The 18,292-nt window shown below is 40.0% G+C and overlaps 1 protein-coding gene across 1 annotated transcript; it reads left to right on the top strand.

The window, feature by feature from the left end:
* Positions 1–769: 769 nt before the first annotated feature.
* Positions 770–12,565, top strand: LOC104457693 (calcium-binding protein 39-like; the record flags this gene model as incomplete). The annotated part of the gene is made up of 5 exons (XM_010080093.1): positions 770–888; positions 6,373–6,541; positions 10,063–10,122; positions 11,686–11,751; positions 12,422–12,565. Coding segments are annotated over 5 exons (558 nt in total), but the record flags the coding sequence as incomplete, so codon positions are not given.
* Positions 12,566–18,292: the final 5,727 nt, after the last annotated feature.

The raw sequence follows: 18,292 nt of genomic DNA, 5'->3' as shown, positions 1-18,292 counted from the left end.
GACTTCTAATGCAAGACGTACTGGCAAACTCTGTGACTGAATAGAACATAATTTGGAAAAAGCTTCTGAAAAGCTGTTTGCACGGGGAAGCATTCGAAGACAAAATGTGATTGTACAGATACATATACAGGAGAAAATTAGGGCAAAGGGAAGGATCTTAGTTGTGACTAAAGCAGAGACATGTATGTGGTGCAGCTGTTTTATCTGCAGTAATTATTTCATTCTTCATGGTGAAATAATAAGCACAGTTTTAAATTTAACCCTGATTTTAAAAAATGCAATCACACTTGGCATTGATTGCATTTGAATAATGAAAAGCTTTAGCTTTGTAAGTCTAGACTGTGGGGTGATGTACTTGGTACTAGCTTGACAACTTAAATTTGGAGGTTGTCGGAGCAATAGTACACACTGTAAAAGCATGTTTATCTCAGGGTGGTGGCTTCCTTTTTTTTTTTTTTTTTTTGGTACTTTAATGTTGCTATTTGAGATAGCCAGGGACTTGCTTGATAGAGTAAAGGGGATGCACATCTTCATTTAGAAAGAGAGAGGTGTAAATGGGAGTGGAGGGATTGGCAGTCTTCAGAGCCACCCAACAGAGGAAGCCTTGTTGTAGCACAGAAGAAATAGCAAATGTAAGGTTTAACTTGTTTTGACTTGTGAGACTGACCTGTTTCGTTTTCAATTTCACTTCTACTTTAAATAGAGATTATAGTAAATGGTCATTTGTTCATGTTTTTCCAGTTGAAGATATATTTTGCTTCTTTAACAGGGCAAAAAGGACGTTTCCCAGATATTTAACAACATCTTGAGAAGACAAATTGGCACACGCAGCCCTACTGTGGAATACATTAGCGCCCATCCACATATCCTATTCATGCTTCTAAAAGGGTGGGTACTTTAATTTGATTTTCATTAAAGAGCATTGCCTGAAACATGCTGGCATTGCAGTTGATCTGCTTTCTCACTTTTAGTTAAAATAAAAAAAAAGGATTTTCAGATTTTGTTCCAGATTTCTTATTTTTTTCTTTCTTACTGACTTTCTTTCTGCTTAACTGTATACTTTTTAATGAGTGGTTTATTTTATTTGGCTGTTATTTCTGCACCAGGCTTCATGTTGGAATAATTATGGGCTGATTATTTTTGACTGCTCCCCACATGATGTGTACTTCAGTTTTGCCCTGAACTCTTGTGTAGCATTGTTAATGACTGCGGAGTTTCATTTTGACCTTTTTGCATTGCAGAAGTGGCTTACAGCAGTGCCTGTACATAAATGGAGTAAAATGCTGGACCACCATGTGGTAGAACAGAGAGAAGGATACTAAAAAGAATATAGAGGATATAAAAAGAATAGTTGTGCTTGTGGGGCAGACTTCTCCAATGCTTGTAGCCACATGTGAACTTCAAGCTTAAATTAATTCAGTAATGAACTCCACAACTTTCAGCATTAATTTTTTTTTTTTTTTTGTCTTTTAATCTTTGAGGGAGTCAGTGCTCAGCTGTAAGCCAGTGGTTCCCAAGGACAGGGAGTAGGTTGCTGTGTCACCTGTAGTTGCATTCAGGAGTGCATGAGTGTTGGCCTAAAACTCTTCAGGTTTCTATCCCCTTTACTTTTGGCCAAAAGCACCTTCTCTTCAGTGAGAAGCTTTGCTTTTCCAACCTTTGAAGTCTACTGTTTTCTATGTGGTTTTCTGGGGTTTCTAAACTGCAGAAGCCAAAGAAGGCAAAACTTCAGAATTTTTTTTATTTTTCCATAAGGAAAGCAGAATATATGTGATTAGGGTTAAAGAACAGATGTAGAAATAAGTGCATTTATTAGCTGATCAGTATGAAACAATGTGGACTCTCAGTAGTTGTATGGTCACACTAGCAACAGCCATTAAAACATGACATAAGCCTTTTAAACTAATGGTTCTTAAGAGAATGAATTTTTAAAAATTTCTTTCTTGCCCTTGAGATTTGCATTTTTACCGTTTACTCCACAGTCAGAGTTAGAAAAATACTTAAGCAGCATCTAAAGTTTGTGCATGATAACGCTGCAGCCCCAAGGGTAAAATTCCTGTCAGCCTCCCCCCTCTCCCAGGGGCAGACCAGAGAAGGAGAGTGATAGGCACAGAGGTCCTCTAAAATAGTTTTTTCCTTCAAAATTGACCACATGCCAGCACAGCTGAGCAGGGAGAAAAATAACTGAGAGAACTAGTCAGGACCAGGGATTTCAAGAACTGAGAGCTTGTAGTTGAACGTGGTGGCAAAGTTCTTGGTTGCTGCCATAGGAGGAGGTCTGGACCTGCTGCCTTCCTCACAGCAGGGCAGTGAGGAACCCAGGCAGGTGGCTGGGCTGAGCTAGGTCTTGCTCTTACAAGTATAGTGATTCATTGTGATTTACCTTTATTTTTGAAACTTTTGATTTCTTTTCTGTACTGAACACCAGCTTCCTCAGGCAGGAAACCAGTAAGTGAGTTAAGTGGATTTTGGTTTCATTTGTTCATTAAAATTCACTCTTTATATAAACCTCAAACTAGTCATTTTGGGAGAGTGATAATTCTCTCAGTGTCATTAAGTTGTACAAGTGTTTTCAATTTCATATACAGATACAGTAATTTTCTTCCCTTTTCTCTTTTTTTTGATTTTTTTCACTCATTTTTGCATGTTGCGCATGTATCGCTACCATATATCTGGGCTCTATTTGAAGTTAAAAAATATTTTTGGATCATGTCCCAGATATACTTTGGCATCTATAACAACCACGAATGTTAAGATGATAGTAAAGACTTTATGTTATGCATATGTGCTGCTGACAGACATTGTACTGTAGGTGACCTAAGCCAGTGGGTGTATTTAAATGGCATCACTTAGGTGCTTTTTGGAGACTGCTGCTGCGTGCAGGAGTGTGTCTGTGTTAGTTTGGTCCTCAGGCTCCTTGTTCTTGATTTTTTTGTCTTTTTCTTCAAAGCACTGCACTGTACCAGAATTGCCATTTCTGGAGTTTCTCGTTAAAAAGTGCTTTTGAACTCATCAGCAGTAGTCCAGAAGAGAGTCCTATCCAGCCTTGATGGCATCTGAGCAGTTGTGACAACACAGTGTAATCATGTCAAACGCGATGCTGTCTTACCTGCCTATGTCCTGCTACCAGGGCTGTCTCAAAATGATACTTAAAATATGTGCCTAGAGCAAAGGTAGGACCCTGAACATGCAGCTTGTGCATGCAGGCAGCGTGTGGTGCTTGTGTGCAATCAGTTATGAGACTGGGAAACACACATTTCATGTTGGACACCACCACTTGGAAATGTGACTTGAGGACACATTTTCGTATTTATTTAATGCTAAATGAAATACATGCAATCAAAATCTGCTTAAAGAAATGGAAAGTGGATTTGGCTGGCTCATACCATTCAGTGTTTGTTATATGACATTATTTGGAGAGAAGAGAAAAAAAAAAATATTTCAACCATGACTAAAAAAGAAACAGCCTGGGACTATTGTGAAGGCTTGTCATTGTTTTACTTGTATTGGATGCAAAATTTCCTCTGCCCCCTGACAGTCAGTTCCCAATAGCATCAACAAAAGGTTACTTTTTCATTGCATAATGTGAGCTCTGTTGAGTGGGAAGGATCCTGAATCAGAGCTCCCGCCCAGCGTTTCCTGCCTAATACTCCAGTGGCGCTGCCAGTATGAGATAACTGTTCTTACCTTTTAGGCTTCGTTTTACTTGTTGGCTACTTCCTTCCACCATCTCAGCTTCAGAAAAACATACAACACATAGTTCACTACTTTTTGGGTTTTTTTACTTTTTTTTTTTTTTTTTTTTGGTTAACTGACCTTTCTGCTGCATGAGGACTTGCTTTGATAGTATCTTATTTTCTGTGTGTGCAGGCTTTGTGTGTGAATAGGATTTCAGATGAATAAAATATTATAGAGTACCAGATATATTTGGGCAAGATTTTTTTCTCTGGTGTCAGCATATTGCATTAGCCCAGAAATAACTTTGGTTCTTTGTAATTTAAAATATTTTCCTTCTAGTACAGTGACTGTAGAGGACTCAAAAGTTTGTGGCGCTTGCATTGTTTCTCACAAGTGGCAAATTTATAAGCTCCTTTGTGAATATATATTATGCCACGTGCTATCTAATGTACTCAGTCACTGCCCCAGTCTGTTTTGTGATGATTTCTTCTTATCACAGTGCAGTTAAGACTTTAATGGTATATTGGCTGAAGTTGCAGAATTCTTCTTGAGTTTATCGAAAGATAAACCCAAGCTATAGAAGTTAGTGTAAAATCAGATCAGAATATAGCTGTTTGTCAAGACCTTGCATCTCCCAGGCTTGATGCCTTCCTAATCTCTTGCCTGTGCTCCTTACCTTGTACCTCTTCTGCACTAGCCATGTGAGTATGATTCCCGTTGTGCCGAGATGCATCTCTGCTCTCAGTCTTGCCTTGTTCAGTTTCAACAATAAGTGTTTTGAAATATTTCAAGTCCATTGTTTCCTTTTATGGTTGCCCCCCGTAGTCAGTGTGTGGGGGTTTCTTTAGGTTATAAGTTCATCTGAACAGAGAATAACTGTATTTTTTTTCAGCTGCGGGACTACATCAGCATAGAGCACTAATTGCTCATTAGAAGTGATTTTGTGCTCATTAGAAGTGATTTTGAAACACATCTCTTTTATTGCTGCCTGGTGGCTTTGCATGTAAGTGTGGGTGCAGAGATCATGCCAGTTATGACCGGGCAGCCCATAAACTTCTTCCAGGCATATTCCAGCAGCCAAACCCAACTTCCCTCGCTTATGTGAACAGCCAAAGGTCTGTAACCCACTTCCAGATAATGGAGCATTTGACTAAGAATGATTCTGTTGATACTTATGCTTTAAAAATGTTATTGTGCTGGAAACAATGTAATTTGCTTTTATTCCAACCAAAATATTCCTTAGCCAACTATTAAATATTTTCCTGGCTGTGCTCCTAGGAGCAACTCCGCCTGTTTTCTGCTTGAAAATTAGTATACCTGTTAATGGAGTCAAGGAGAGGTATGCCTCCACGGGAAACATCAGCGAATCTCCATTGTCTAAAGAGTTATAAATTCACATTTGCAAATGTTTCCCAAAAGGAAACAAACAGGGGCTTGAGTGCCTGCATTTCCTTGAGGGTGGGAAGTTTAATTTGCCTGTTTGGAATAGCAGTTCATTTTTCATTAAGCCAACTATTGTTGACATCAGGTTGAAGTATGCAACTCTGGTATGCTCGCAAAACTCTACCATTCTTTGAAATTGCAAGCTGATGGTAAATTTGAGGGCCCACTCACTTACAGCACAGATGGCATTTTGTGTTTTTCTTCTTCTTTTTTTTTTTTTTTTTTTGGCCTAGCGTTAGGAATTAATTGTGCAAAGGAAAAATGATGCTGATAAGCTCTGGGTGATAACACGCAGTTCTGATATAGTATAGCCAGCTTATTGAAACAGACCGTGCTTTCTGTCCGCTTGGGCTTCATCACTTTCACATGACTGAAGATTGCTGGAAGAAATTTAAGTCCTTCCTGACTGTTGGATTTCATCCTTTTTTTAAATTCTGTTTCTAACAGTTTTGTTTCATATTAATTTCAGCTTTAAAGAAACCAAGACTTTATAGAATAGAAGATGATCTGAATTGCCTCCCCCCTCCCTCCATTTCTAAGATTAAGTAGTGTGCTGGCTCCTGGCTATTGCAATGGTTGTGCCATAACAGGATTGTAACTTGAGGAACAAATACTTGTCTCCTGAACGAAGTTGTAGCCTCTGCAGAGGAGGGATTAAGCAGAATTCCCCCTAAACTGCTAAAAAGATCTTTACAGCTACAGAATGCTTAATTCTGTGTAGACTGCCTGGACACACTCTTCCTACCTTCCTCAGTAGACATTAATATCCTACTGCGATGTCCTCTAGCAGGAGAGTGGGAGGTGATGGATAGTCATGAGGTGTTATATTTTTCTTGGATAAACTGAAGGAGCTCAGAATTAAATCTGAAAAGGGAGATTGTTATGTTATATGGGCTTTACTTTCTCATCAATCCAGGGTGAAGGAGTGCTGTTGAAACATTATGTGCTCCCCACAGTCTTTCTGTAGAGAGGAGGTGTAATGCACATTTACACTGAAATGTGTTTCGGCTTGGGAGGGCAGAGGTTTGCGGTGGAAAATGCTGGCAGCCTTATCTGTGCGTCCACTCCTTAGCTTTGGGCTCAGGTCCTGAAGCTGGGTACAGTGCTCTGGCTGGGAATTGCCATCCGTGTGTTGTGTCTCCCCTGGCACATGCGTTCCCTATGCTACAAAGTTCCCCATTGCTGGAAAAGTGCCTGGTTATCTTTGGTCTTCTAGGTTTTAATCTTTTTTTGTTTCTTCTCATTCTTCAGATATGAATCCCCAAATATTGCCTTACGCTGTGGAATTATGCTGAGAGAGTGTATCCGGCATGAACCCTTGGCCAAAATTATACTTTTTTCGGAACAGTTCAGAGACTTTTTTAAATATGTGGAAATGTCAACATTTGATATAGCTTCTGATGCCTTTGCTACATTCAAGGTAAATTATTTGATACCTGCATCATAGTGTTGTGTCAAAAATGGCACTTTGTCAGTAGTCATCACTGAATGTTGTGTTGCCTTTAAACTGGGTGGCTTTTTTTATTGCTCAGTAAAGGATTTAATTAATCCTTGGTCTGTTTGTAACAGGATTCACAATAATGATCAAGTCTGCAAAGAATCTTTAATTGAATACAGATTTACATTTCACTAATGTTCTTCATCTTGATAACCCAAGGTCTTTTATGCAACCATTTAAAACTCCAATTAATCATGTATTTACAGTTCTTGTAACATGCATAACCTTTTTCTCTCCCTACCTTCCCCTGGAGACAAAACCACTACCCATCATGACCACAACCAGTAAATAAAAGGAATCATTTAAAATTCACTTTTGAAATCCTCATAATTTTTGCTGACCCTTCTGAGTTCGGCAGTCAGGTATAGATTAATGCTGTGCCTTCTGCCGTTATGTTACAAGCATATGGGTTCGTATGCTTACTTTTCTGACCCATGGTTCAGTGTAAGGAGTGTGCTGCTACAAGCTAAGTAAGTAAAAGCACCGTGTAGACTCTGTATAATACAGATTCTCTGTTGTATTAAAAATGAAGTTGAGTGAAGCTTGACAATTTTCTTGGAGTTTGTATGTGACCAACATCTTTCCCACAAGGTGCGAGTATAGTCTTTGAGGAAAATTTAATACCTATGAGCTTAATGTACAGGGAAGATTAATTTATTTCTGAAAAATAATTTAAGAAAGCTGTGAAAAATTCTTTTCAGGTGAAGACTCTTCTAAATATAGACATAACTCCTTTTTTCTTCTATCATTGGGTTCCTTGCTGTCATAGAAACACGTTGTTCATTCTTTCCTCTCAAAGCTAATTAGAAACACAATTAGATAGACTTTAAGAATAACTGTAAGGAATGCTAGTGTTCAGCTCAGCGATTCAACGCACTCTGAAATGTGGCCTCGGTTTTTGCTAACCTGCTGAATGGGGTAAAGATTTGCATAATGGACACGTTGCATTTTTCAGTAATGAGTTGAGCAGGATTACCAATTCAAACCGCCTATTAATCAACAGCAGCATCTTTCAATTCTTTTAAGTTGCACTGTCATGGCGTTCATTAGGTAAATGGTATGAAAGTGGAAGTAGCACAGAAACACAGACAAGTGAAAGTACAGTGTAGGACTGTATAAAAATACAACATCACTGAGATATTTAAATATTTTGACTCTAGCATTTTACCCTATGCTCAGAAGAGTATTTGTTTCTGGTCAGAAAAAGTGCTCCTGGACTCTGTTCCCAGCTTGACCGAAGAGATTTTTATCTTTTTTTTCCCAAGTCCTGCATTGAGCATGACAGCAGTGTGTGGTTGATGGTAGACAGTCTTCAGCCAGGAGGCAGGATGGGGACAAAGGCCAGTTAAGCTGTGGCAGGTTACCACAGACTGCTGTGAGCCTCCCAAGAAAAGAGAGATTGATGTTGTCCAAGGATCTACAGCAGTGGAACTTACTTCTGTCCCCTGTGATCTGAGTGTATTTATAGCAGGATCTAAAAATAGTATTCCACATCCTCATATGCACTGGAAAGAGAGGAGTATGAGGGCAGTTCATCCTCAGCCATAGAGCAGAAATCACCTTTTAAAATGCTTGGGGAGAATCTGTAAACGGCATTTTAAAAAATTGCCTCTTATTTTAAATTTCCTGACCTGATACATGGTCAGCTCTGGAAATAAAGCAGCTGTTCATCTTATCGCCTCTTTATCTGCTACTCTGAGTAGCTGGAACAGCAAGAAGTGATGTGGAAGTGACTGAATCATGAAATATGGAGCTACTTCATCCCTAATGCCATAAAAATCAGTGCTATGATTGCTCACTGGCTGGATTACTGAACTTGTGTGTTCGGTTCTGTTTCCCCCGTGTTGGGTTTGTAGTGTTGCCACTGGGGTGTCTGGTTCAGAGCTGAAAGCCTTGGATAGTTTATGCACCAGAGGAGGCCTTAATTAAATGTGCATTAAAGTCTGAGGATATTTATAGTAGGAAAGTGCTGGAATTTTTTATGATCTGGAGATGTACTTCATAATTAAATTCAGCCAGGTGCACCACAGAGAGGAGACACAGCTGCTAAAAATGCAGAGGAAAACAGCTTGTATTTAGAGATACAGTGGCCTGCAGAGGGTACCAGCAGTGGCTGGGAAGAGGGCTGACTAAATACTGCAGCTCCATGCTCTCTCATGATTTTCTATGAAAACCTCATTTTGGGTTATATTCCATTTGTGCCCCCTGTTGAAAAATGTTGTACTTGCCTCCTAAGGGTGGTGCATAAAAGCTTGTGAGTCACTTTTGTTGCACTCAGCCTTTTAAACTGCTATAATTGCAGTCCTGCTAAATAAAGGGATGTATTAGAAACACGTACTGGATTTTATAGCACTCTGCTTTCCTCTTATAACTGATAATAAAAATAAATTGAAGGATTAGTGTGATGAAGATTATTTGTGATGCTGTAGAGGATGTGTCTGTGCATCTGCTTCAGCTACTCATCAGCTTCAGTCTCTGACTGTGGGTAAGGAAACTAAGGAAAAGATGATGAAAAAGAGAGCAGAAACTGATTCGTCAAAAAAATATCGACTTGAATGGACTTCATCAGGCATTCATTGTGATTGGTGTTATGTTTTAAAAGAGGCATTAAGATAAAAATTAAACTTAAATGCCTCAAACTGGCCACTTCATTTAATAGCTCTTCATCCAGTAAAGAGACTTGATTTCTTCTGGAGCTGAACATTTGCATCTCTGCTGAGAGCCAGCATTCCTATTATGTGGGAGAGGTTGCTTTAATTTAAATCTGAATTAGCTGGCTTTTAGCATGGAAGGCATCCTATCCAGCTATCTAAAAGGTTTGCTACTGCTTGTGTCAGTAAGCTGACCTTGGGCAGAAAAAGAGCTGCAGAAGGGATTCATCCCACCTACCTGAGACCCCTTTCTGGGGAGCGAGCAGCTGTGGAGGGAGCCTGGACAGCTAGCTTAGATTGGTGCCTAACTTTTGGGCTTTAAATAAATCAATGTATATATCAGTGGATGTATTTGAGTCTTCCTTGTTGCATTCTTGGACATGAGCAATAGCAGTTGATCCAGTTTATCATTAATTTCCAGCTGTAGATCACTTTTTGCTTTGGGACCATAGCTGATCCCTCCATAAAGGGTTAATTTACTTTCTTCCTTTCCCCTACCCCAGTTTATTATAAGTACTGTGCACTATGACCAATGACCATAAGAAAACGTGGGAGGGATTTTAGAGTGTTAAATAGTTTTATATTGATTCTGTTAGCATTAACAGAGTTCTCCTTAAAATCCTACTAAACACACAATGCGGTATTGTTTTTAAATGCCTTCTCTCCATGGAAATCATGTTGTAAATACCTTCTAAAAGATGACCTGGTAAAAAATGGTAAAATACATTTGAGAATCAAGGGACCATCAAATGAGCATGCTCTTTCAGGAAACCTTTCTCTGTTCTTTCCCAGGACCTGTTAACACGACACAAATTGTTGGTAGCAGAATTTCTGGAACAAAATTATGATGTGGTAAGTGTAAGAAGATTTTTTTTTTTTAAATCTGTTCATGCTCACCTGGAAAAAGTGCAATTTCAATAGCGGAGTGTTTCATGCTCCTCATAAAATAGTCACATAGGACTGCAAAGCTAAACATTGCTTTTACTAAAGCAGAATCCTCACGTGGTGTTTGAAATACAGGTACCCCCTCAGTGCTCACACAGGGACATGTGCCAAGGTTTCAGGAGAACTCATAGTTTAAAAGCAAGCTTTATTCCTCTCTGTGTGCATCGTATCTCCTCATATGTGAACAGAACTGTAAACTTTGTCTGTAAATAGATAGTGGGGAAAAAAGGTGCACAGTTTTAAACAGTTTTGTGATATTCCAGCACTGATAGGGCCATACAAGTGCTATTTATAATACTTCAGGACAGAGGAGAAGAGTTACTGGAAGAAATTTTAGCATTACTGGAAATTATATGTACCTAACTGGGAGACTGAGGTGTGAGTATTCCTCTTACCATCCTAAGGCAATTAGTCCCTTGGTTTGCTGCCATTTTTCACTTTGATTTTTTGGCTTGGTTTTGAACCAAATGTGGGTCAGAAAAATTCCATTGGAATCAACTAAAATTGGACTGATAAGGATCATGGAATTAGATTATGGGTTATGTTCTCATGTTACCTGAGATATTCTTTATTTCATTGCCAAAGTGAAAAGGCCAGATTTCTTTCGTTCTAGAGTTACCGGGAAGGTTAAATAGAGATCAGGCTTATAATTACTGAGTCACAAATGCAGCTTAACTGGAGCAAAATTAGTGTCTCTGCTAATCTTTTATCTTAATACTGAAGAACTGCACTGGAACAGTCCCCTTTCTATGTTTATTTAACCCTTAAAATTTTTAAGTATAAATTGTGGAAGTGAGCATTTTTTTTTATATGATTCTTGGACATCAGTGTTGGGTTTTTTGCTTGTTTGATAGATGATTTGAACATACTGCAGCCTTCTCTCTCAGTCTTCTTGACCACAAGATTCCCTTGGCCCAATCCTGCAAAAGCCAACACGTGCTCAACTCCTAGTGGCCCTTTCTGGGCAAACGACTTTAACGAGGGAGGGGGATGAAGGCAGGTGAGGTGGCACCTCACAAAAGGAGCTTTTGGCATATACCAGTACAGGATGCACCATCACCAATTCAGAGTATTGTATTAAATCACATGGCAAGTCATGACCACGATAGGAGTGAGTGGACGTTACGTGCTGGACCCACGTGTCCCGGCAGCAGATTCACGCTCTTGTAGGAGAAAGCTGTACAGGCACTGGCTGACTTCCGTCCTAGTTGGCTCACACCCATTCCTGTTAGATCCAGTCCATATGTGGTATCCCTCTCTGCAGTATTTGGAAGAGGAGTGTTCCTGGGCATTAATTCACTGCATGATAACCAGACAAGAAAAAAGGCTGTGAGACCTGGGCCTGGCACAGCAGCGAAGTGTGAGAGGGCAGCACTGCTGTGGCCTCTGCTCCTCCTCTGGGGTGGGAAGGACTGGGAGGAGGAAGGATGGACATAAATCAGATGCGTTTGTGTTTTCTTGTTCCTCTAGATCTTTGAGGATTATGAAAAACTCCTTCATTCTGAGAATTATGTAACAAAGAGACAATCTTTGAAGGTAAAGTCAAGTTTCTCAGCACTTTCCTTCTAAATCTGAACTCTGTTATGCAAAATATCAAGATGCGTGTATGGCAATGGCGTAGCCATGTACTTTTAAACAAAACAAAAAAAAAAGATATAGGTAATTGGAGATGCTCTTCTTACAATGCACAAGAGCTTGCTGTGAATTTTATTTCCTGGATCTGTGGTGAAGCATTGGGCTGTTTTTCTTCTGACCTCAAATCTGTACTTGGTTCAGAATGTAGGTTCAAATGAACTTGCGAGTAATGTGATAGTCTCTGTCTGGTGCGGCTTGCTGCTACAGCACCAAGTCTGACATGACCTGCAGATGGGACCAGATAGGTATGTTAATGTAACATCCAAATGAAATGAAGGTGTCTTTGTGGGACAGCTGCACTATGGTTGCTTCTGTCCTAGATGGCTCACAGCAGCTCCTATTACACCCAGCGCCTACATGGGATCCCTCTCTATTATTTAGCACATGAGCATTACTGGGCATTAAGTAACTTGCTGCATGATAACAAGTCTAGTTACTTTTTTTTTTTTTCAAAAGGTAGTGACATTGAAACCTCTTAGGCAAGCATTAAAATATGTTGATGCTTTCTTTGCATTCAGAAATAATGTGGTGAACTGAAAAAAAAGTTCTTTTTTGGTAATTGTGTCTATAGCTGCTGGGTGAATTGATTCTGGACCGACACAACTTTGCCATCATGACAAAATACATCAGCAAACCAGAAAATCTGAAGCTGATGATGAACTTGCTGCGAGATAAAAGCCCCAACATTCAGTTTGAAGCATTCCACGTGTTCAAGGTGAGCTAGTATGACCTGTAGAGGTGGCAGACTTTCTCTTTTCCTCATAAAAGCATCTTTCAAGGTGGGCAAGAGAAAGCCTGGAAAATTAAGGCAGAGGTTTGGGTTTACAGTCACTTCCAGCATTTGAGAATGTCTCAATGGAAAACCTTTCTATCACTCAGCCTCTGATTTCTGTTTGCTTTCCTTCAGGTGAGATCTAAAGCAGCATCATTTTAGTTTGGGCTGAGGTACTCTAGTAGTGATAATGTGGATGCTACAGGAAGCAAAATACACAACTTCTAGGTAGTATTCAGGGTACTTTCTCCCAACTCTTAGGTGATTCTGGGTAAAGGTAAAAAAAAGAATCTTAAAACTCTACATTAAGACTAAAAGTAGATGGTGCTGGCACTGTGCATCAGTGCAAACACAATTTGCTTTTAAAGTTATTAAAAATATTGGTAAATCTGAGCTTGAAATGTGTTCAATCCTTTTCTCCTTTCACAGCGATCATCAAAGCAGTCTTAAACAATTACCAGACACAACCAATGTTCCTTTTTTTGTGATGATTAATGTTAATAAGTGAAAAGTTTCCCATTTTCCTATCAAAAAAGTTCTCTGCTCTGGGACAGAGGTTGAGTTGGATTGTTATTATGCAAAACTCTCTTTAATTTGGAATTAACACGTTAATTTCAAACTATGTAAATTGAGTTGTTAATGCTTTTCAGAAGAGGAGTATTGAGCCTGAAAGGATATCCTTCCCCAAGATGGTTAAGAAAGATATCAGATAACACCAAAAAGCATGCTGTTGCAAAAAGGTTACGTCACCCTCCACAAATCCAGGGTGACTTGTTGAGTTTTATACTTCTGCCATTTCTGATTTGGAAAAAAGCTTTCAGATCTTCAGTGTGGAGGCTTAGAGGATGTGCAGCTTCACAAAAAAGCTTCTCATTTAAAAAAAAAAAAAAAAAGCTTCAAGGAGGATTAAAAAAAAAAAAATTCCTTCCCTGAAATAAGCAGCTTGGTAAGCTGTTCCCTTGCTGACTTCCTCCATAGTCAGCTGAACCACTGTGAGTAACTTCTACTCCTCCTCCTTATCAGGAGGTATGTGGCTCCAAGATAAGAAAGCAGTCAGGCTCAAACCACTTGCAGCCTTTGAGATGCCCATGGAGGTAAAGGATCAGAGGATTGGGCTCTCTTAGCCACTCTGTGAATAAATGCCAGGTTTTTATGTTTTGGGTTTTTTTTTTCTCCCATAGGCACGACCCAGGCCTTGGGAACAGCTGATTTTGCTTATTTTAAGAGGCATTTGAAAAGATTTGAAATAACTTGAAATTATTCCAGTATTGCAACCATTTCACACATTGCTGTTTCTCCTATTCTGCCTTCTCATTCCCCCCTTCATTTCCTTTTCCAGTATGTTGTCTCCAATTTTCAGTTAAGAGTGGAGATACTGTGGGCTTAGCCTTGCTTGACCACTGGCAATTGCTACCATGTGAACACAATGCTGAGGCCTTGGGGTGCCTAGCAAAACAAAGAGTGTGTGGTGGTAACTTTGTCTCTTCAGTTCAAGGAGCCAAACTGTCCTCAGATGCTAACTTCCATGAGATGTTACTGTTTTTTTCCAGCAGTGCCTGTCAGCAGCATTTAAACGGTGCCATGGTGTGCCTTACCCTATCTCACATGCATAGCGTTTGTTGTGGGGAAATTGCGGACTCGAGCAGAACTTGATCAGCTGGAAATTGCTCATTTATAACCACCAGCAGCACCCTAGAGTAATTCTAAGAGGTGTTGCAGAGCTCCTGTTTTAGGTCCTCACTGAGGATCTGGGTTAGCCAGATGCAGAAGCGTTCTGCTTCTGCCTGGTGGGCAGGGTAGGTATAAGGTATGTTATAGAAAATTGCATTGTTAATTAGCTTTGTAGTGCGGGTCAGAGAAGAGCATTTTCCTCTGATTTCACTTCTTAAATTGAATTCTAACTTCCTGAAGACTACCAAAGGAAGAAATATTTAAGAGAATAGGAGAAAACACTACTGACTGGGTGCTCTGTTCTGCAGTGTCCCTGCCTCCTGTTTCTGTTTTAATGTCCCTCAGCCCAGTTTTCTTGTCAGCTGCAATAATTCCATGCTAATGTAACTGGGAGAGAAACCTTGTCCTCCACTTTTCATCTCATAAATTTTAAACGGTGCCTGCATTTTTAAATTGTGCTTGCAAAATACCCATGCAGTACTGGTTGAAATTACAGTAGACTAACCTCGGTGGTTTGAAATCAAAGGTCTGCTGAGAAGCAGGTACTTGCTGCTCTGTCTGGCTGCCAGAATTTTTGGGTTTAAATTACCTGATTTAGATTTCACCAGTTAGACACATTTGAAATGAAAAACTAAGCATCCAGATTCCAACACTCCCATGCCCCAGCTGACCCAAAAAAAAAGTATACGACTCTTGCCTCCCTGAGGCAAATTCTAATTATTGAAGATTCAAAACTGTAAGGCAGAGATAAAAACAATGAGCACCTCTAGTGCAAAAATACTTTGCAGGAGCATTTTGTGGCTGCAAATGCCTGTAACCTTTCAAGCTTTGAGAACATTTCACTCATCCAGAATGCTTTGGGTGGAAAATTAAAGACAAACAGAACGCCCACTTGCAGTGCCTCCTTCCATTCTCCATTGAGGAGATGCCTGATCTTCCTCCTAGCTCCAGCTCCTTCTCTTCCTTTTGCCTGAGCAAAATGGAGCTTCTGCCTTGCAGCACCACCATCCTAGAGGCCTGTGGCTGCTTTGTAAAGCTGTGTGTCTCAGACAATGTATGAATGAGGATTAGCCAGTATTTAATCATTAGGAAAAGCTAACACACCTCACCCCTTTTCTCCTCCTCCATAAATAATCCAATGGGGTTGCCTAGCAGTATAGGCTTTGAGAGTCACTGGTTCTTCTCTGCATTGATTTCAGTGGAGAGGGCTGAGTGTTGAGCACGTGCGCTTTGAGGACCAAATGTTGGGAAGGGCTCTTCAGCTCCTGTGATGGATTTATGAGTTATTAGTGGAATCTGCTTTGAGTTTGCCTGTAGGGGACAGCAAAGCTTTCAGACGTATGTGAACATGGTGCAGGTATTCCTTTAACCTTATGCATTTAGAAATAAAGACTAATAAAAAGCTCTCTTGGCTTTCATATAAACAATTAGATTGAGAAAAACACCCTGTAGCGGTGATTTGGGATTATGCAACTTTCTTGTTCTTAAGCAGACATTTAGCAAGATTTATTACTGTTTAAATCTAAAAATAGAATGGGTACACTGTGTTTTGTGACCTTAGTTTCATTTTTCCATTCTCTTTCGTGCACATTACAGACCTACCACCAGCAGCTTGCTCGGCAAGCGCTCTCACATAATTTGACCGTACTGACAGTTTCCTCTTGGTACAAAGCTGAAACCACATTTGTGGGGATGTGTCTTCTCTGTTTCTTAGCCGGAGAGTTTATAGGACAAGAAGTGTTATGCGAAGCACTACACTACAAGCAACATGAACTATAAGGCAGTTTCCTGACACTGTAAGATTGTGTGTCACCCCAGAGTAAGACTTAAAATACCCAATTCGGGGTATCCAACCTCTGTAATCGCTTTTGCTCTGCTGTAGTCCCAGAGGGTGGTGATGCCTCATTATTAATTGTGAGGAAACAAGGTCAGATTGTCTAATCAAGTGATTTTGGTATTTGTTTGAAGAAATACAGTGTATGACTATTAAGGGAGAAGAGACCAACAGTTCCACTTTGGACACCTTTTGAAGCTTCAGGGTTGATTTTCATTCCAGGCCTTTTGCAAATATTCACAAAACAGAAGTGTGCTGAAACAGCTATTTTTAGAGTTGGAATACTAATACGAGTACTCTCTTTATTTTAGGTCTCTGTCTCTCTCCTCTATCTGAATGAAGTGCTCTAGAACATGCAGCCTTTCATAATAAAACCATAGGTGAAACAAAGTTCTATGTGAAGTGTTTCAGCTTCAGTTAAACTTCATTTTAGTAGAAATGTTCCAGATAGCATCAATAATGATTTCTGTTCTCAAGGATTTATCTCCTCCTCTATGACAACACAGAGTTATGAATGAGGGGGTTCTTTTAAAAGTAAAGTCTCGTGGTGGTCCTAATCCTGGGCTTTGTGAAGCTGATTAGTTGATACTGGCAGAATTTATTTTGTTTGCCTAGCTGAAGTATTGAATACAACTTCAGGAATTTTCTGGTCCTTTAACAGTCTTTCTTTACGAGTCCCTGTTGACACTGAGACTGGCAGTCAAGATGATCTTTTCTTGAATGTTCAGTTTGACAGTTTTGCAAGGGAAAGATTATAATCTATAAATAATCAAGCAGGAAGATAAACAGGATGTGATGTCTTCTATTAATCTAAGTTCTTTAATTATTTTCTATGGTAATACCAGTTGTAGGACCTATATGAAATGCTGGTATTTACTAGGTTTTCCACTAAAACTTTCCAGTTCTGTTTGCAGACCAGATAGCTTTTACAAGAAGATTGATTTAGATTTCTTCATTTTGAGAGTCAGCCTTCAGCTATCTGTATAAAGAGGCCTAATATTCATTGAAGGAAGATGTTCAGCACTTCAAGGTCAGGCTTTCTTTAATGGATCCCACGTGCACAGTAATCAGATTATTTCTGAAAATGTGGTCCTGCCAGTGTACTTGATGGTTTTCTTCTCCTGGTCACAAAGGGGGAACTGAACTCCAAAATTAAAAACTTCTAATGAAGATCTGTCATGGTTATTTTCCTCATCGCTGCCTGTAGGCTTACATACTGCTTTTCTCAAAGGAAGCTTGTCTAGGTGACCTGGGACTTACAACAGTCTAAATCCTGGAAGTATCTAGCCTCTGTCAGTGTGGTGACCTGCTGTACGTCAGCTGCATCGTGGGACTGCAGGAACCGAGAACAGGAACTGCCAAAGTCTCAGCTAGAGCCAAACATTCATACCCGGAAGATTTCAGGATTCATGTTCCCTAGATAAGGCATAGGCTGGAAAGCTGTAAAGTACATTCAGTAATAATTTACATCCCTAAGTTTTTATTTCTCATATGGGGACCCAATGCATCAATAGCAGCATCTCAAAGTTATTTGCAAGGGAGGGGATATTGCTTTCAGATGCTTCAGGCAATGACAGAACAATCAGCTATTGACAGTCCATTAAGTGTGGTGAGAGCTGTGAGCTGGCTGGCTGGTGCACTGATGGATGTGTCCTTGGTAAGTTGTTGCACTTTGAGTTGGAGCATTGCGCAGGAGAGCTGTTATTTTAGGGTGGCTGCTCTGAAGGGATCCTTGGGAGTTGGGGCTGTTGGTGCTACTCTGTGGAAGTGTTAGGTGGCAAGTCGGCATGAAAAAAAGTTACTTGAGATTATAGCTCAAGGTATTCTGAGAAGGGTGACATGGAGGCCTGTGCAAAGAAGGCATGAATAACTGTAGATGTTTTATTGTCACAGGGACCATGGCCTGGCCACTAGATCAAAGAAAACTTTGTAAAAGATTTAGGGCCTGGAAGCGTTCACCCAGCATGGCAGGGGTTGCAGATCTTTCCCCAGAGGGAAAAACACCTTGCAGCAGAGACTCCCAGTAGCCACCTGAGGAGGAGAGAACCAGAGGACATAAACGCATAGGCAGGGATTAGGGCTCTTACGGCATCAGGATGCCAGGGTTTAAGATTAGATACTTTCCTTCACCTTTATGGAAAAAAAAAAAAATATATATATATATA

Source organism: Pterocles gutturalis, unplaced genomic scaffold (genome assembly GCF_000699245.1).
Source record: "Pterocles gutturalis isolate BGI_N339 unplaced genomic scaffold, ASM69924v1 scaffold52794, whole genome shotgun sequence".
Taxonomy (NCBI): Eukaryota; Metazoa; Chordata; class Aves; order Pterocliformes; family Pteroclidae; genus Pterocles; species Pterocles gutturalis.
The sequence above is the reverse complement of the archived record's forward strand: the minus strand, read 5'-3'. Positions and strand labels throughout refer to the sequence as shown.